Source organism: Lynx canadensis, chromosome A2 (genome assembly GCF_007474595.2).
Source record: "Lynx canadensis isolate LIC74 chromosome A2, mLynCan4.pri.v2, whole genome shotgun sequence".
In the NCBI taxonomy this organism is placed as follows: Eukaryota; Metazoa; Chordata; class Mammalia; order Carnivora; family Felidae; genus Lynx; species Lynx canadensis.
In genome coordinates this window covers 57,899,387-57,919,337 of record NC_044304.2, presented here as the reverse complement: position 1 = coordinate 57,919,337, position 19,951 = coordinate 57,899,387, and the positions used below count along the sequence as shown (strand labels likewise).

The following is a 19,951-nucleotide window of genomic DNA, read 5'->3' as shown; positions in this document are numbered from 1 at the left end:
ATATCAAGTGATGTCACACCTGGACCACTTCACTAATAATTGAAGTCACCTGCCTGCCTCTTGCAGTCATTGTAATTTGCCACCCCCGGGTTAGGTTCTCAAAAAAAGACTTCCTGTCCCAGCAAAATTGCTGAGGCAAGAGTTTGCAAATCTTGGCTGAGTGGGGAGGGAGGGGGGAAAGAGAAATAGCAACCCTAAATTAATATTACAAAAATGCATCTTGCCACATCTGCACCTCTAACTTATACCAGGTCCAGGTCACGATTTAGCTCACCGAAACCCTCCCTAATACCCAGCCAGCATCGCCCATCTCCTCTTCCTCTAAACGATCACAGCATGAAGTCTCTCCCTCAGTGCTACCCTTTGAGTATACATGGCTCGGAAATAAATTCCAAACTCCCCATCTAGCATACCTTGCCCCACCCATTATCCTCCAACGCACATTAAGTCATATTGTTTCCCTTCATATAGCCTTTGCTCCAAACAGGACATTTTCCCCTATAGACCTTTAAGGCAGTCTCTCCAGGTCTCTCCAGGAACTCCTCCCATTCGTCCTGAGATTGCAGGGACACGACAGGAATCATTTCTGGGACCCTGTGCCCAGGGCAGGCCTCCGGGTTTGCTAAATGACTCAACAAACGAGGGTGTGCCGACGGCCCCACCAGCCGGGTAACCTAGTAGGAGTCGGGCACTGCGGTCTACGCCGGGACACGGCTCCTGATTAAAGGAGGTTACGCTCTATTCATTAATTCAGAATTATAAGTGCTATGTAGGGTATAGAAGTGACCTGGGACTTCGCCTTGCTCACAGGGTTGCGGCGCAGACGGGTTCTTCCCTTTGCCTCAGTTTCTCCATCACCCGAACCCGGCCTCCCCCCTGCCCTGTCACTTTGCAAGGTCTGCGCAGCCGCAGGTTCCCAATCCCGGCGTGCCCCACCCCACCCCGCCGGAGGGCACCCTCTTCCCGGCAGGCCCCGGGAGCCCCGCTGTATGCCGGGAATTGTGGTCTTGGCGGAGGCCGTGCGGCGCCACGGCGCGTGGCAGGAAGCGGAAGCGGCCTGCGACCCGCCCCCGGCCCCGCCCCGCGCCGCGCCGCGCCGCTCGCCGCGGTGCTAGCACTGACGTGTCTCTCGGCGAAGGTGCTGCGCTCCGTAGCGGGCTGGGCCGCGCGCGGGCAGTGTCACCTCACTCGGAGTGGAGCGGAGCAGAAGCGGGACCCGGAGCCTGAACAGCCGCCGCCATGGCGAGTGAGTCCCTCGGGGCAGCCGCGGCAAAGCCGGGAAGGATCAGATCGCCCTTCCCCTCATCGGTCCGGGCGAGCGCCCACCCACCGGGCCCTCCCGGGTCCCCTCTGAACGAGGCCCGCGTCCCCTGGCCCCCTCGGTGGTCCCCGCGCGCGGTCTGCTCCCCTAGTCCCTGCTCCAACTCGTGCTGGGCGGAAGGCTTCCCCAGGGAGCGCAGGAGGTTTTTACGTGCCCTAACTCTGCTTTTGTTTCTCCCATCAAAGTCAAATTTCTGGAAGTCATCAAGCCCTTCTGTGTCATCCTGCCGGAAATTCAGAAGCCGGAGAGGAAGGTAAGTTCCCCGTATCGCCGTCAAAGAACGTTTCGTGAAACTGGGCGCTTGAAGTTTACAGTACAATTAAAAATGGCTTCAACACGCCAGATGGAAACTCTGTCTCCTGTTCCTTCCTCCTGGAGTGTAGTTGTGTGTACTCCTGAGCTTTGTCGAAAGGTGACCGGCTGTGTGGGAGTTTGCACCGAAATCAAGTCGTGCTTTATTTGGAGCATCTCTAGGGAACAAAGCCTTCGGTTTGCTCTGTCCCAAAAAGGGATCTCGGCTGTGAATGTATAAGGCCTCGAAAGCCTCAGGATACTCGGACTGGGTTACCCACCCTTCCTTCTTCACCTCCACCAGGAGCACTTTATGGTTGGTGTTTTCCTAGGAGAAGATCTTAGTATGCATGTGCTAAAAGAGGCTAAGAGCGGTCACTTTTCCCCGTATAGATGAGTTTGTATGTAGACTGTCACAGTATTGAGGGGGGGGAAAGGCGTTTTAGGAACCCTACTTTTTACGGCAGACACGTTAAAGATAAAATGTAGAGAAGATAAAAATGTAGACCCTTTATCAGAATTTCTGCTCCTGCACAGCGACAGCCCAGGATAGCGAGTGTGTCCACTGTTAGTAAAGCTGTTAAACAATGAGAAAGTTTTATTTAGATTCTTGCGTTGAAAAGAATGAATAGTGCAATATTTTTGTTTTTAGATTCTTTTCAGACTGTTGCTCATGCATTCACGTGTACGTGTGTGTAATTGACAGCAGCGTGGACACTTACTCTTGGAGTCTCCTTTTTTTTTTTCTTAACTTACAATCACTTTGTGTAAGAGTGCTCCATATGCGTGCTGCCTTCAGGGGGCAGAATGTAAAGGTGTCCCCTCCACTCCACCCTCCTGGCCTAGTAGAAAGGGTATGGCTCTGGAGGCCGACAAGCTTTGGACCTACCCTTCACAAATCTCTTAAAAGCTGTCCATCCTTGGCCTTGTGAGTAAGTGCGGTAGATGGAGCAGTGGAAATACGTGCAAGGAGTAGCAGTGGCTCAGGAAGGATTAACTGTGGAAGATGTGGTTTCTGATGGTGGTTTTAATGGAAGAATAGAAGTTTTTTTGAGGAGAGGAGAAGGAATTCCAGGCATAAGGAATATATGGTGTGCAAAGACCAGGAAGATGAGCAGGTGGGAGGCTGTTAGCTATAGATCCACATTGCTAGAACATAAAAGATGGTGGGGAGCAGTGGAAGGGCCAGATGATTAGAAACTTGCTCTGGAAGTAGGTAGAGAGGAGAGTGGTCTAGAGGCTTTTGCAGTAGAGGGTGTGTGGGGTGGGCTAGGAGACAAGGTTTCAAGAGGCTGTTTCAAAGGTCAGGTAGATAGGACTGGGATAAGTGCTTTTGAAGTTTTGCTGTTGAATTTGGCTGCGTCCAGGAGAGGAGACTTGGTTATTAAGAAATGAGGAGTCGGGGCGCCTGGGTGGCTCAGTCGGTTAAGCGTCCGACTTCGGCTCAGGTCACGATCTCATGGTCCGCGAGTTTGAGCCCCGTGTCGGGCTCTGGGCTGATGGCTCAGAGCCTGGAGCCTGCTTCCGATTCTGTGTTTCCCTCTCTCTCTGCCCCACCCCCGTTCATGCTGTGTCTCTCTCTGTCTCAAAAATAAATAAACGTTAAAAAAAAAATTAAAAAAAAAAAAAAAGAAATGAGGAGTCGGGGCACCTGGGTGGCTCAGTTGGTTGGGCGACCGACTTTGGCTCAGGTCATGATCTCACAGTCCGTGAGTTCGAGCCCCGCGTCGGGCTCTGTGCTGACAGCTCAGAGCCTGGAGCCTGTTTCAGATTCTGTGTCTCCCTCTCTCTGACCTTCCCCTGTTCATGCTCTGTCTCTCTCTGTCTCAAAAAAATAAATAAACGTTAAAAAAAAATTTTTTTTTTTAAAAATGAGGAGTCTTCTAGGGGCGCCTGGGTGGCGCAGTCGGTTAAGCGTCCGACTTCAGCCAGGTCACGATCTCGCGGTCCGTGAGTTCGAGCCCCGCGTCAGGCTCTGGGCTGATGGCTCAGAGCCTGGAGCCTGTTTCCGATTCTGTGTCTCCCTCTCTCTCTCTGCCCCTCCCCCGTTCATTCTCTGTCTCTCTGTCCCAAAAATAAATAAACGTTGAAAAAAAAAAAAAATGAGGAGTCTTCTAAAAATTATCTACTCTTTTTTTCCCTTAAAGAATCATTTCAGTACAAGCATGTTGCGTTCCTAGTTAGCCTGAAGGGATGTCGCCTTCCCTTGGCCTAATTTCTTGGTGCAGCGAGGTGCCAGGTGGGCAGGGGAGCATTCTCAGGAGGAAGAAGTGTTCTGGGAATTCAGCTCAGCTTCATGTGGAGTGTGAGACACTGTATGCCCATCACCTTTGTGCTGCAACCTCGTTGGGGTCTGCCAAAAGGGGTAGTCCGGGAAGACCACAGCTTCTGTTCAGACCAGAAAGCCAGACTCTGACTCGGAGCTCGCTTAGGCTTGACCTCTCTTCCCCTCCGGTTGAAAAGTAGGTTTTCAGAACACAATTCTGTTCACTTAACACTGTTGCTCGCAAAGTATTTTCCCTGTCAGAATCCTCAGCTCACGCAATAGTTATGGTGTTTTTCAAGCCCTTTGAAACCTTTCTTGCAGTATAGGCAGCAAGTACTAGGGAAGGCAGTTGTAGAGGCAGAATACCTGGAAAAGCTGCCACTACTTTGTACCAGAGGGACCTTGGGGTGGCGGGTTCTAAACTCTTTAATGATACTTACAAGTTATCTATGAAATGATTCCTAATAGTCACCTGTCCTACCTGTGTACCCAAGGAAATGTGAAAAAGTCTTAAATAGGTGCCATTAGTAGGTAGTGAGTAGGTTAGAGGTGTCTTCCCCCCCAGTATTGTTTATTACACTGTTTTACGCTTAATTCATAGCAAGTACACTGTTGATCACAAATGGCAAATTAGTTACCTACAGAATTGCAAGATTTTATCAATTACAAAAGCTTTTCGAATGAGAATTGATTGTTCACTGGTTGTAAGGGCGTGTCTGGTTTCGGAATCCCTTTCTGTCGCAACAGTCTTTGATCTTGGGTCTAATCCTAAAGTGTCAATGCTGGTGGTTAAGAGCACGGGTTTTGCACTCAAACTCACTTCAGCTGTGGGATTTGGGACAAATTAGCTTTCCTAAGACTCCGTTTTCTCATACAATAAAGACGATAATGCCATGTGGTAAGAGGATCAAATGAGATAGTACCTCTGAAGGTCTCTGTATAAGTGTCTTGTACGTAGAAAGCATGCAGTACACGTGCTTATGTTTTATGTTTGGCACGTAGTTTGGAGTGTTCAGCGCTCACTTGTCTGGTGAACCAAGAAAGAGGTCTGAGTAGAGGTCGCTTCTATTAATTTGCTTATGAAAATACCTTCTTGCCTGAATTCATCTTCTTCCATTACAGATTCAGTTTAAGGAGAAAGTGCTGTGGACCGCAATCACCCTCTTTATCTTCTTAGTATGCTGCCAGGTAAGCACAGCTCACATCCCAGAATTGGAGTGGGGATGAGAGCAGGCTGGGGCTAAGTGTGCTGACTCCTTCTCTCCGCTTGTTTCCAGATTCCCCTGTTCGGAATCATGTCTTCAGATTCAGCTGACCCTTTCTATTGGATGAGAGTGATCCTGGCCTCTAACAGAGGTAGGACCCTGGCCACCTGCACTTCCCTGCAGTGTAGACCTGCCTGGCCTCCCTCAGTTAAATGACAGGCTTTGGCTTTATGCGGAATTCAGAGGGCTTCAGAGGGCGTTGGGGAAGAATGTTGGCGTGCTGTGCTGAATAGCCTTAGCAAATGCCAAATTCCGCACCGAGGCCTAATGTCACATTCGGAATTGTATTTGAATGCAACACAAAACCTGTACTAACAAGATTAGTCTAGGTCGTAGAGGATAAAAAAGCATGGAAGAACTAGAATGTGTTTTAAACAGCTGAAATGGCGACATTTGTACCAGTCTTTCTCCCGTTTTGATAACATTCTTTGGAATATGTCATTTATTTCCCTGCAACGTTTTTTTTCGTATGTATAGGTTACATGTATGTGTCAAAGAAAATACGTAACGGTGTTTTGTGTACTTGAACCCATTACCTATGGGGGGAGGATTTTGAACACTTATGTTGATACTGCTTTTGATTAACTCATTTTTTAAATATAGTTCAAATTAAGTTCAAATTCCTTGGAAGTGTAGCTCATTTTAGCATAATGGAAGTAGACGTTTATTCCCATCTAGATACAGTGGTACAGACCTTCTTTCCAAACTCTGGAAATTATTTGAATATTATCCTGTTTTTATTAACTGATGAAGAGATGAACCTTTCTTATCTCTGTAAAGCCAGAATGAATCTGTTTATGGTGAATTCAAATGCATTCATCTGTTTAAATGCCATGTGACTTCCTAAACAGAATAAGATGTTGCCTGACAGACTGAATGGAACGAATTGAATCACACTCTCATCATTGATATTGGGGGATTATTCTCGAAATTAACTGCCGCTAGCAAACTGAAACACATTGTATACGGTGTTCACAGTCGAATTTTGTTCATTCAGTTATTAATAATCGGTTGCTTTTCCAAGCTCATACTGGCTGTGTTTTGCCTCCCCCTTCCTTCAAGGCACATTGATGGAGCTGGGTATCTCTCCCATTGTCACCTCCGGCCTCATCATGCAGCTCTTGGCTGGTGCCAAAATAATTGAAGTTGGTGACACCCCAAAAGACCGAGCTCTCTTCAATGGAGCCCAAAAGTGTAAGTGAGATTTTGGGTAATGTTCAGATGTCTGTAGTTGGGAATTCAAATTTCCTATAAACAGGTTTACAAAAAAAAAAAACAGGTATTTTTGTACGAGGTAACCTCCTTGGCCCACCACCTTGTTAGGCTTTGTTAGTGAGAGAGAGCACTTGGATGGGTGGGATGAGGCAGGGGAAAGCAATGTCACAGGCCCCAGACACCCTGTGATCAAGTGGAAGGAGTGGGGCTTGGAGGTCTCACTCTTCCTTACCACTTAACCACTTCGAAGGAGATACTTCAGAGCTGTTGTAAGAATTCAGTTGAACAGTGCGTGTAAAACCTCTCTCAGTGCCTGGCACACAGTAGTTATTCTACAAGTGTTGTTTTCCTTCCTCTGGGAGTTTGAAAGGATTGAACTTAGGGGAAAAGGATCCTCTCAGTCCAACTCCGCTATTTCCTAGCTCTGTGGCCTCGCACAAAGTTAGGTGACAGCTCTGAAGTCTCAGTTTTTTCATCTGTAAAAGTAAGCAGAATATTGGTATTTGCTTTATGGCAAATAACGTGTTACTAGCAACAGTGAGTGGGCCTCAGAATTAACCACATTCAGCCTCTGAAGTGGAATGTGTTAACTAGGAAACGACGTTTACAGTTTCCTCTGCAGCCGTATTTTCTTCCACACCAGCATGTTTTACAGATCTTAAGTTAGGAGGTTAAGTGACTGAACAAGAAAGACTAAGCTAATTCAGACATGTCAGTTTCAGACACAAATCAGGATTGAAAAGGATATACATAAATATTTTTCAAAAGTACAAACCAGCTGTTTTCTCTTCAGTCTTGGACAATTTTTTGAAATTTTTCTGTCTTAAGACTTCAGTTTTATTAGGCACTTTTAAAAAAGTCCAATGGAAACTATATCTGATAGGTACTTTGAAATAAAATTGTATTTTATGTGCAAACTAAGCAGAAAAGGGAAATTGAGTCCCAAACCCATTTGGTTTCGTGGAACCAATAAAAACAAATGGATTCCATTGTGCCTAACAATGGAGTGTCATGAGGTACAAAAAACAAACACGTCTGCATACAAAAAGAGAAGTGTCTTAGGCCAGAAGACCTTTGTGGCAGAGGAAACCGGTAACTAAATTGATGGCACTGTGAAGTTTTTCCTTAAAAAACACATGAACTACAAACTGGGAAGGGGTCACTTTATTCCAGAGTTAATATTCAGTGTTTTGGACTCAGACCCAGATGAGCCTGGAGAGGGCCCGGGCATGGACTTCAGTTAAGGAGCTCTCCCAAGCCCCAGCGACCTACCCTGAGTTCGGGTGCTTCAGGTCAGCACCATCACCAAATCAGGTGTCTCTGGATGTCATCTCCCCTAATTCCCCGACACCTTTTTATCAAGAACTAGATTTGTCATGTTTCAACTTTTTCTCCTGCCCTCACTGAAAGGAAAGTGAATTTAGGAGAAGCTGAAATTGACGAGCCTGCGTGCTTTTGTTAGAAGGCATTTGAATTACCTTGTGCTTTGGCCATGGGGCTGTTGAGTGTTTCCTGGACCAATCTCCTTGCAGGCAGTATCCATATTCTTCCTCTCCACCTTCGTCTTCTGCTGTGCCTGGCACAGAGTTGGTGTTTAGTAACTGTTCTCTCCTGGACCATGCAATGTCCCACTTTGAACACCGTTTTCTTTTCATTTCCAGTATTCGGCATGATCATTACTATCGGCCAGTCCATCGTGTATGTGATGACAGGAATGTACGGAGACCCTTCTGAGATGGGTGCTGGAATCTGCCTATTAATCACCATCCAGGTAATTGCTACTCTGACATATGCCCCCTTTGGAGTAGTCCCTCACACGCACTTAGACTTCCCATGTGACAAATCTGAGGCATGCCTAAAATAAGCAGGAGAGGAAGCCGGAGCCCCTGTGTTGGCCTTTCTGAGTTCACCAGAGGAAGGCTGTACTCTCCGAGGCCTACTCTGCCTTTAGCATTGATATCAGGGAAGGTCGTTACCGCAGAAGGAGAGAACTATGCCCATGAAGAACAGAAGTGCGTAGTCTGTTTGGGTTTTTAATTTTTTTTTTTTCTTTTTTTAATTTTCACAGCTCTTCGTCGCTGGCTTAATTGTCTTACTTTTGGATGAACTTCTGCAAAAAGGGTACGGCCTGGGCTCTGGGATTTCCCTCTTCATTGCCACTAACATCTGCGAGACCATTGTGTGGAAGGCGTTCAGCCCCACCACTGTGAACACCGGCCGAGGTAAGGGCCCTGGCCTTCTCTGGGGATGGGGTTCAGTAAAAAGTACCAATGTGCGCAAAGCAGGAAACAGTAGTCCCCCCCCTTCCAAGGAAAAATTTTCGGTTTTAGGTACATCTCTTCTGATTTTTCTCTGTGGATCTGCAGAGTTGTTTTCGTTGCTTTGGTTTGCTTTGGTTTGCTTTGGTTTGGTTTAGAGTAACCTCTATCTGTAGAAATTTTTAAACACAGGTAGGTTTGTACTCATAAACACACGTAATTTGCCTTTTTCATGTGAGCGTTTCATGGACATTTGCCATGCTGGAATAAATAGCTCTGGCTCATTTTCCTTAGCACAGTATGGACTTCTGTTGCGAGGATAAAGCAACACTTGTCATAACCAGTTTTTTTCTGATGGACACTGAGGTTGTTTCCAGTTCCACTGTTGTTACAGCACATCCACACACATTCATCTTGACGTATTTTGGTAGTTGCTCACAGCGAATACGTTTTTAAAAATGAAATTACTAAACTAGTGCACTTGGTCATGCAAAGGGCAGTTTTGTGAGAGAGGTCTGAACTTGGAGCTCACCGGGGTTTAAATCCTGGCTGTTGCTGGTAGTAGTAAGTGGCCATGGGTGCCAAGATTCAGTGAGAAATAACATGAACTCAGTGATATGTGGCTCAAAGTAGGTGCATACCGCATATAGGTGTTCCACGTTATACCTATAAAGAATGGAAATCGTGTTACAGGCAGTGTTTTTAACAAAACTTTCTAAACATTTAAGGAAGTATGACTTACTAGAAAAGGAAAATCAAGTTTTTTTCATCACTAAATATGCTGTTCACTCGGAAGAGTCCCATGAGAAGTCAATATTCATGCATATTTGAGTATTTTTCTTTGAACTGACTGCTGGAAACAGTCCCTGGCCTCCAGAGACCACCTGGTCTCATTTGTGAGACTGAAAGTAGGTCCCTGGACAAATGAGGGCCACTTGCATCCCATAGATTACAAGGAAAAGAGTGTAACTGGACATAGGAAATGTCAGAAGGGCCTCAGAAATGGACAGGAGCAGACTTGATTCCTCCCTGGGCACTTCCCGGAATTTTAGGAAATTCAGGGCAGATTAGGAGAAGCTGGAAGTGGGAAGGAGGTCAGGGTTTTTCAGGAATGGATGTGAAAAGGCAGGACGGTGAAGGGATAGTAGAAACCACCAGCCAGGGCTTTCTGGCCACTGTGCCACCCTCTATTCAGGAGCAGGCCATGAGGCACTGAGAGCTGGGGTGTGGAAGGAATGATTCACCCTGGACTGGGGGAGACGGGCAGAGAGCAAAGCCAGGGAGCTAATCAGTCCTTCAGCTTTGATGAGCCAACCTGTCGTAGAAAACATTGAGCGAGGGCACAAGGAGAACAGCGTGTAAGAGGTGGGACAATGGAGGTTCTTTCAAGGGTGACGGAAAATTGTGAAGCAAAGTCGGGTTTGTTTCTGGTTTTAAAATAAAAGTGTCATGCTGTCAGCTGGTAGTTTTGGGACCAAGCTGGAGAGACGATGCAGCCAGGAAGGGTCACTCCACAGCTACGTGTGTGGGCGGTGAGTGTCACCGTGGGAGCCATGGGGTGAAGGGAACAGGAGAGGGGGTTCATGAGGACTGGACCCTGGAGGAGGGCACAGGTCACAGAGGTCACAGGACTGAGAAGGCAGCATGGCGGCACATCTGAAACTCTGTTGGGCACATGGAAATAGGTTACTTACTGTGACCCTCTCAGGTCTGGGACAGTAGCCATTCCGTGGGCAAGTGGGGACAGCACAAATGGGGTTGGCAGGGATCATGCAGGTACAAAACTGCCTGTGCCCTCGAAGTGACACTTCGCCCTTGGAAACCCGGTCTTGTTCCCAGAGATTCAGCAGGTAACGAATTTTAAGAAATGATTGTATTAAAAATTAGGAGAACTACAGCTTAACCCTGGCATCACCCTTCACTGAAAAAGTATTGGCCAGGCATCTATTAAGGACCAGGCGCTCTTCTAGGCACTGGGAATATGAAGGGAGCCGAGTACTGTGTAGGTTAGGTGTTAGGACAGGTACCTTGGGGAAAAACAAGGCAGAGGAAAAAGATGGAAATGCCAGGAAGGTTGTCGCAGGGTTAGTCTGGGTGATCAAGAAGATTCCCCCACCTCCACCATGTCCATCCTCCCAACCCTCCATTGGAACAAAGTCCTTTAGAGGGGAGGGAGCCCCGTGACTGTGGGGGAAGAATGTCCCATGTGGAGGGAACGAGCAGCTACAAAGGCCCTAAGGTGGGAATGTAGCTGGTGTTCCAGGTCAGCTGGCGCAGAATGAAGAAGGGGGAGAGGAGTCAGAGTTGAGATCAGGTGTGGGGGTGGGGCAGTGTTGACAGAGGGCAGAGGGTGTTCCCCCTTCCTGGGCAGCTGGGGTGTCCTCTGTGAAGTAAGCGCTTGTCCTGGCTCCAGCTTTAAGATCCCTGAACTCTGTGCCCTAGGAAGATGGGCCAGTCACGTGACTGAGGACGGCATCATAGGGTGAGGGGAGGAATTCCTGACAGTTGGGAACAAGTGTTGCTTCCATAGAAGCTACATCCAGAAGGTCAGTGGTGATGCCCATTAGATGGTTGACCTCAAGTGTCGTCTCAGAACGGTCCAGGAGAAGCCAGAGGGAGACGCGACGTGTGGCACCAGTCACCACGCGTCAGAAACTTGAGCAAACGCTGTCACAGCACAGGACCAAGGCGCACCACATGCCACTGTTCCCAGTACCCGCTACCGGTCCTCAGAGACCGTGGCCTGGATGTGGCACTAGCTTTGTGCATGAGTGCCAGACGTCTGTCACAGGATAGTTAGACTGTCCTGGGTCAGCAGTGGTCAGTCACAGTAATGCAATGCTCCCGTTTCTGGCGTTAGCTTTTGTGTGTTCAGTTTATGTAAATTTCCTGAAAACGTATACACCCCTAGGCCTTGCTGCTGCCCCGTGCACCCAGGCCCTCTCACTTGCCCCTGTGCTGCCTGCTCCTCAGGTCAGGTGCCCACGCTTGCTCTTTTCCTTCGGTGTCTGGGTAAGCTCAGTCTGCCTCGGGGCCTTGGTTTCTTGGCCCTGTGACCGGGCTGCCTCCTTCCACACTCTCTCAGGGTAAGGCATGAACTCGGATTCGGATCCGCCACGTGGTAGGTACACGTGTGGTCCTTTCCGCTCAGCCGTCCGTGTAGGGAGCAGAGTCCGAGCCCCGCCTTGTCGGGGCCAGCCTGCTCCTCGTGCTGCCGGCGTCTCCAGGAGGAGGATCTGACAGCTGGGAGGCCACTCTGCAGTGGAGACCCCTTCAGCGGAAGTTCAGCAGACTCTGCCGGTGTGATTTCGTAATCGATCATCATGCCAGGCATCTGGTAGCCATTGACTCCTATATGTCGAAGACTTGAGATCAGTTAAGTCAGAAGGTAGAATGGCCCATTTCTGCAGGTTACAGGATGAGAGAGGTGTGAGAGAACTCTCTCCCTGTGGTTATAGGAGCAGGCACTGCGAATGGTAGGGCTTACTCTTTTTGGCTACCAAGATCCTTAGAGCCAAATTGAGTTGGTGGTTTGTTTCTTTACCACACGTGTCTTCTCCTTCGCCAACAGGAATGGAATTCGAAGGTGCCATCATCGCACTGTTCCATCTGCTGGCCACACGCACTGACAAGGTCCGAGCCCTTCGAGAGGCCTTCTACCGCCAGAATCTCCCCAACCTCATGAATCTGATCGCCACCATCTTTGTCTTCGCAGTGGTGATCTATTTCCAGGTGCGTCCAGATCCGGCCACGGCGAGTTTTGATGGACTGCATTTAAGTTTCAGAGCGCCTTGGTGTGCATGTCCCCCATCCACGCCCCGGGGTGGCGCACATCCCATTGCATCGCACTGAAATGAGATGGCGTTTGAAGAGCACGCGTTCCATGTGAGCGGCACAGGTTCCTCCCACTGAGTCAGAACTTGACTGCGCTAAACACAGTTTAGGCAGAACGCTCCTGAAATCGTGTTCCCTTGGGTCGGGCCTGTCAGCAGACAGAGAAGATCTATCTTTAAGTTCTTAGTTCAGGGGAAATGAGAAGTAACCAAGCTCTAAAACCTCGTCTGTGTGTTACCCAAAGGTTGTGTAGTAATTGCAGGCAGTAGCCTCATCTTGGAAAAGGCCTTCCTCTTACCTTCCAAATTATCAGTCTGTGTCACACGCGTCTGCACGAGGGACTTGAACTGCTGGGGGTCAGATTAATCTTTTTATTTTTTGATTGGCTGCTTTGTATTCTGGTATTTATTGATAAGGAGGGACAACAGTTGAGGAAGCAGTCGAAAGGGTATTTAAACCAGGCAAATGCTTTTTCTGAGGGCTTAACAGTTCTGGTCCTTCAGCTGAGACTTAGAAGCCTCGTTACTAACAAGTGGACTTATTGGGGGCTTGGCAACTACTTGCACTTGGAGCGTGAACATTTTATTTGAAATCGTATGTATTCTGAGCCCTGTTCTAGGCACTGGGAGTTTGTGAAAACAATAGAAAAACCCTTTCTCTTCTCAGGGGTTTCAGAGGGAGAGGCTGAATTCCTAGAAGAGCTTAGCTTTTCTGTTTATGATCAGAAATGTCCTAAAAGGCTGTTGTGGGGAGTGAGGCAGAGGCCGTGGTGGCCACAGAAAGCACAGGCAAGGGAGGCGCCCCTGGGACTCAGGCACACGTCTCTCTGGATTCTCTGTGAATCCTGCAGAGAGGTGAATGTGACATGCTGGACTTTGGTTTTTGACAAAAGTGGGATTATTTCACTCTGCTGGGGTTTGGTGCGTGTTTACGCCAGTGTTTCTAGGAACCTTCTGTTCAGGTGCCCCCAGGTGGGGAGGCGGGTAAGGCAGGGCCACAAGAGCCCCGGAACCCATGCTCCGGGCCGGCTCTCTCGAGGCTGTCCCCGGCTGCGCCATGCCGGGCCGTCCTGGGCAACCGGCCGGATGAGGCTCTGAGGGCCATTTCGCTCTGTTTGGCTCTTCAGGGCTTCCGCGTGGACCTGCCCATCAAGTCGGCCCGGTACCGAGGCCAGTACAACACGTACCCTATCAAGCTCTTCTACACCTCCAACATCCCCATCATCCTGCAGTCCGCCCTGGTGTCCAACCTGTACGTCATCTCCCAGATGCTGTCCGCCCGCTTCAGTGGCAACCTGCTGGTCAGCCTCCTGGGCACTTGGTCTGTAAGTACAGCTGCTCGAAACAGTCTGTGTCAGTGCTGTGGCAAGTGGCAGTGTGTGCGTCCGTGTGTCTTGCTCTTGACCAAATATGTCACCCAGAGGTTTTTCCTAATCGTGCCTTTTACAAATTCAGCGCGTTAAATTTTCTTGTCCGTGCGTGAACCGCACTGCGGGCACTTGAGCAAAACTGCCTTCCGTCTGCTCGGAACTATTTGTGTCTTGATGCTAAGGTATGACAAGGTGGCACCCATAGGTTTTCCGCGTATTCTTTCCAGGATACTTCTTCCGGGGGTCCCGCACGTGCTTATCCGGTTGGTGGCCTGTGCTATTACCTGTCCCCTCCAGAGTCTTTCGGCTCCGTGCTAGAAGACCCCGTCCATGCCGTGGTGTACATAGTGTTCATGCTCGGCTCATGTGCGTTCTTCTCCAAAACTTGGATTGAGGTCTCGGGCTCCTCCGCCAAAGATGTGAGTAGAAGTTACAGTAGGGTGCTGGACAAGCGGTTAAATGGGGAAGCAGTGGCCGTCACCCCTTAGTGGTATACAGAGTCTCCACTCCTCACCTCTTCCTGAGAGAGCGGTCTGTGAATGCCCGCACACCCCTCGTCCTATTGCGGGGCAATTGTGAAGCGTTGATGGCCAGAGATAAAGCCCAAAAGTAAATGAGCACTCGGTTTGGGAAGCTGGAGCCAAATTGTGGGACTCGCCTTTGCAGCAGGTGTCAGGGTTACCCGTGTGAGCGCTGAGGGGGTGGAAGCGGAAAGCGGTGAGGGCCGAGTGCCGCCAGGAGACCGCTGCCTTCCCTTCAATTTCAAGTTTGGAGTTTAACGTTGTCTCTTTGGTGGGCGTCACACAGGTTGCAAAGCAGCTAAAGGAGCAGCAGATGGTGATGAGGGGCCACCGAGAGACTTCCATGGTCCATGAGCTCAATCGGTGAGTGCTGGCCCCAGGTCCCCAGACTCTGTGTTTGTGGTTTCCTTACACACTCAGCATCCTGATCAGGCTTAGGGACTCGGGTTTATTAACTCTTACCCTTGGGTAACGGGATAGGAAAGACCCCTGCGTCTGTAACTGTGAGCTTGCCAGCTGCTGGAGACCGGAAATAGAAAAAGTAAGTGCGTGTAGCCCCTCTCCTCGGAGAAGGAGCCACCAGGGAGCAAGGCAGCGGCACACGGCCCCACCGTCACAGGACGGTGAGCTGGCCACTGGGGCACGGGAACCCCGCTTATGCTCTGAGTGCAGATGAGGGCCAAGGTGGAGGTGAGGCTAACAAGGCCGCACAGGGAAGGGGCAGCACCCCGGGTCCCTTCAGGAAGCTCAGCGCTGGAGGCAGACCCACCAGAGGGAGGTGAGGCTGACTGAGAGGCCGCTGTGGGAGTTTGGGTGAGCATGGCGGCACGGGGTCCCGAGTGCCGCAGGGACTTGGGGACGTGGAGGAGAGGCTGGCTGCAGCGCTCGGTAACCAGCTGCAGGAGGAGTGTGGGGGTTTGGGGTTGGAGAAAGCTCCAGGCTGGCCCCTAGGGTGCTTACGCATCACCGTGCTGTCCGCACCCCCTCTTCATAGACAGGCGGTTACAGTGTGAGCTGTCTCTGGGGGCTGCACGGGTGTCTCAAGCTTTTCAAGCCATTAGCCTCTGTTGTGAGTTCTTACTTCTTCCAATGCCTCTGGGAAGCAGCCGTGCACAGTACACGAATGAAGGAGGCTGTGTTCCTGGAAAACCGTTCACAGAATGAGGTGGCCGACAAGGTTTGTCCTGTGGCCCATAGCTTGCTCACCTCACCTAAAGGAAGCAACCACAGGGGAAGCCAGTGCTGCAAGTTTCGGATTGTTTCCAGATCTCTAGCAGGGCAGTTTTAAGAATTCTCTGAGCCCTCTGCATTGATGTCACTGTTCGGTCATAATAGGTTGCAAGCCACGTGGGAAATTTTAAATTTTCTAGCGGCCACCTGAAAAAAGTAAGAATATACCTGAAACTAATAAAATGTCGTATGTAGACTATATCTTAAAAAGAAACTGGTGAAGTGAAATTTCATGGTATATTTTATTTAATCCAGTTATGTCCAGAATATCATCTTGTAACTTGCAGTTAACATAAGAAAAAGCATATTGAGATTTTACATTCTTGTCTTCAAAACCTCACGTGAGGCCTTTACCATCTCGATCTGGACTAGTCCCGTTTCACGAGCCACATACACGGCACTCACTGGACAGCACAGCCCCAGTCTAGACCAACAAGCCGTGACGTAGGTGAAGGTTCAAGGAGGTAGTGGAGTAGCCTCTAAGGAGTCAGGGTCTTGAATCAGAGGTGGGCATGTCGGATGGCCCGGCCGGGGGACTCTGCATGGTGCCACGTGGCTGACCGGCCCCTCCTGCTCCCCAGGTACATCCCCACCGCCGCAGCCTTCGGCGGGCTGTGCATCGGGGCCCTCTCCGTCCTGGCCGACTTCCTGGGCGCCATCGGGTCTGGAACCGGGATCTTGCTCGCGGTCACGATCATCTACCAGTACTTTGAAATCTTCGTGAAGGAGCAGAGCGAGGTCGGCAGCATGGGGGCCCTTCTGTTCTGAGCCCTGTCTCCCCGGACCAGGGAGAGGGGCCGTGCACGGAATTGTGGGGGAAGGGAACAGCGAGACCTCACCGTGGGGTGCTCATCACAGGGAGTGCTGCTACGGCACCGGGACTTTTGTTTAATAATGGTTTTGAATTTCATATTCTTTCATTCCACTTTGTAAAGTGCTAGAATTTTTCCAGTTTGAAATTTTGCTTTTTATTCTGGCATTGGCAGAAAGAACGGTAGAACTGAGGTTTTATTGAGCTGACTGCCAGAGGTGGGGGTGGTAAGTGACCGTCCCCAAGTGTCCATGTAACTTTTGTTGTAACCTTTGCACCTGCTCAGTGCCGTAGGCGGCTGCAGTGGTCTGAGCTGTTCCCCCACCAAGGGAATGTCCTGTTGGTTAGAAGCACAAACCCTGTGGCAGTGTCTACGTCGTGGCCACAGGGCACGAGGCTGAGAGCAAATCATGTTTTCTGGAGGACTCACTAGTGAGTCCCTTTCACAATCAGGGGTGGGAATATCTGGCTTAAAACTGTTTTTCTGGAAGACACAATTGTCTTCCTTTTTTATAAGTAGTTTTTTAGGACCAAGCTTCTTCCAAAAGAAAGGGATGGATTTTCCAGAAGACGCTCTTGGGCCGTCTGTTAATTTTTCTGCATGTGCCTGTTGGCTCTTCTCATTGACTGTTCTAGTCGGGCTTTGAGGCTGAAAAGCACAGAGTCGGCTTGGCTCCACCATGTCTGTCTGTAGTCGGTTTGTGTCCCCTGATCGAGCGGGGCCAGGAGTCACCAGCTTTTATGGCGTTGTGGCTGACCCAAGCCAGGTGGACGTTGCATAGAGGTCCCTTGGAGTGATGTGTGTCTGTCCAGTCCTTCTGGTTGTCACCGGACGGGCCTCCCGCTCACCCCTAGGGAGACGCACGCAGATGTGGAAAGGCAGCAGCTTGGCTGTCGCAGCACCGCTGCCTTCCAGGCTGAGGACTTCCTATCATGTTTTTAGCACTTTTTTAATTGTGCCTGGGACCAAATGCATGTAAAGTAAGTGACTAGATGCCACCCGTCTCCTGTCGACTTCCATCGGGACCACCCAGCAGAGAGGAGGACTCGGGCCTCAGATCCATGATGAGATCTGGGTCAGAGGGCTTCGGGTTTTTTGGTGTTTGGGTTTTGTTTTGTTTTGTTTTTTTGTAAGTGGCTCCAGTGTGTTTGGAATGAAAAGACTCACAATTATGTCTAAATTAAGTTCTGTTTGCAGTAACAGAGGACCTAGATTTTAGGAATTGGAACCTTTTCTGAGGCCTTTAGGAAGGCTCCTCAGGGGACAGGCTGTGCTTGGCAGCAGGGACAGCAGAGTCAGGCACCACAACCCTGAGGGGTTCTCACCGGAAGACGCCCCGGTTCTAAAAAGGGAGCACCTGGGGCCCTGCGGAAGGAGACGCCCCACCAGCAGCAGGCACACAGCGGCCTTCGAAGCACAGAGCCATGGTCACGACTCAGCAGAGGTGACAGGGCCGGCGCCCGTCTGAGTCGGAGTCCTAGGAGACCTCACTAGCAGCGCTAACCAGGAAACAAACCGACCGAGGGACAAAAAGCGACTTGCCTAAAGCCACCCGGCAAGCCAGCGGCAGAACCAGGATGGGCCCGGCAGGTCTGTCGACCCCCAGTCCAGGGCATACCACCATATCACACGTGGCCTTGTCAGACCCAGTCCTGAGCAGAGACTCCATGCCTCCCCGCGACGCACAGTCTGCGCGAGCCCGTGCGTGGCAACGCTGGGAGCGCCCGCCTTGTGGGTGGGGCCCCGCGGGGCTTGTGCTCTGTGGTCCATGATCATGGTGGGTGGGGGCCGACCCCAGCTTCCAGGGGACTGTCACTGTGGACGCCGTAATGGCATAACTGAGTTAAGGTGAATAAGTGACAAATAAAGCCAACTTTTTACAAGCCACTTGGTCACATTCTCTTGGTTTACAGTTCCCAGGAAGGCCAGCGAGAGAAGAGCTGGGTGCCCTTCGGGTGTGTGTGAGGCGTGGTTGAGTCCTGGTTTTGCACAGGGTGCCCCATTCTCCACTAGACGGAAGTCCCTCCCCGGGCAGGCGTAGCCCCTGGAAAATGTGCTTCTCCCAGGGGTGTGTCAGCTGCACGCCCAGGGTTTTGGTGAAGAGAAACACGGGTGAAGTGCCGGGTCCTCCCAGAAGCGAGGGAGTAGACGGGTGTCACCCCTGTGAGCACAGCCCATCACGCCATACCCACGCAGCGCCCTCCCGCCCTGTCCAGGCCAAGGGGTACCGTTGCCCTAGGCTGTGATGGCAGACATCGCTATACATCCAGCCACTGATCAGCCGGACCTGTAGCTCAGCCAGGAGGGTCTCCATCCTGTCCTGGACCCCAGCATCACGCGGATGGCGGGGGCCGACATGATGACTGCTCCCCTGGGATGGGCGTGTGGAAGTCTTCCCGAGGGATTCCACCTGAAGAGAATAGCGCATGTTCCCAGGGTGATGTGAGAGGAAAACTTCCCACTTGCCTGCCTGGTTTTGAAGCTGACAAGCTTCTCCTGGACGGTGCCTCACCCCGAACCCTCTGCCACCACCACCGGCCTGGTGCTGCCTCAGTGACTCCTGAGTGACCGGTGGGCAGGACCCTTTCTCCTTAGCTGGGCTCCAGCCTCAGTGTTCCAAGGACAACCTTAGACTTTGTCTTGGAAAATCGATTTCTGGGGCACCTGGGTGGCTCAGTCGGTTAAGTGTCCAACTCTCAATCCCAGCTCAGGTCTTAATCTTTGGGTCATGAGTTCAAGCCCCACATGGGGCTTCACGCTGGATGTGGAGCCTACTTTAAAAAAAAAAAAAAAGAACTTCTGATTTCTGAGATGGGCTTGGGCCAGGGCAGGATGTCCCTCTGGGATCCCTGGAGGGACAGGTGTTGGAGCCTGACCCTGCAGAAGCCCCCTGTCAGAGCTGGGCTGAGGCTGTGCCCAAGATGGGGTGTGTGGCCAACCTGCCCTGTGCTCCCTCCAGACTGCTGGCTGCCGGAATGGGATGAGACCCCCGATGGGAGCCAGGCAAGCAGGTAGGGTCCCCGGCTGTGACATCCAGAAACTCAAGTCAGAGAAGCTCCCGCCCCCAGAGAGGCACTGCACCCTCTCTCGCTGCCTGGGTGATTTGGCTGGGCCTGTGACCAGACCGGCCTCAACCTGGGAGCCGAACAAGCGGAGCCCATGTTGGAGCAGCCGTGTATGTGGCTCGGGGTGCCAGGCTCTGCCTCGGCTCACGTGACGCTAGGCGGGACCCTTGTGCCAGGAACTGTCCAGCAGTGCCTCCTTCTAACCGCCTAGTAACGCCTTCTCTTCTTTTCCCCGTGGGGCTGGTGCTGTGCTAGCCCCCTTACACGTGATCTCATTCGCTGCCCCCCGACCCAGTCAAGGCCTGGGAGGGAGAGAAACAGTTTGCCCCATTTGGTGCAGAAACTGAGCCCAGGGAAATAGAGTGTGACCCGAAGCCACACGGCCACTCTGTGGCAGAGCCAAGACTGAAAGCCCAAGGTGCCGTTCTTGCCCCAAGTTCCTGCTTGGCTGCTGGGCCTGCCCGCCTGTGGGTTCCTCTGCAAGGGGCATAGTTGGAACCAGGG

General features: G+C 50.8%; 1 protein-coding gene across 1 annotated transcript; it reads left to right on the top strand.

The window, feature by feature from the left end:
* Positions 1–1,110: 1,110 nt before the first annotated feature.
* Positions 1,111–18,269, top strand: SEC61A1 (SEC61 translocon subunit alpha 1). The gene is made up of 12 exons (XM_030307538.1): positions 1,111–1,246; positions 1,507–1,574; positions 5,001–5,066; positions 5,156–5,234; positions 6,206–6,337; positions 8,020–8,129; positions 8,427–8,580; positions 12,188–12,348; positions 13,577–13,774; positions 14,047–14,238; positions 14,627–14,703; positions 16,152–18,269. The coding sequence occupies exons 1-12, from the start codon at positions 1,240–1,242 to the stop codon at positions 16,336–16,338; spliced, it is 1,431 nt and encodes a 476-aa protein (XP_030163398.1). The 5' UTR covers positions 1,111–1,239; the 3' UTR covers positions 16,339–18,269.
* The last annotated feature ends 1,682 nt before the right edge of the window (positions 18,270–19,951 follow it).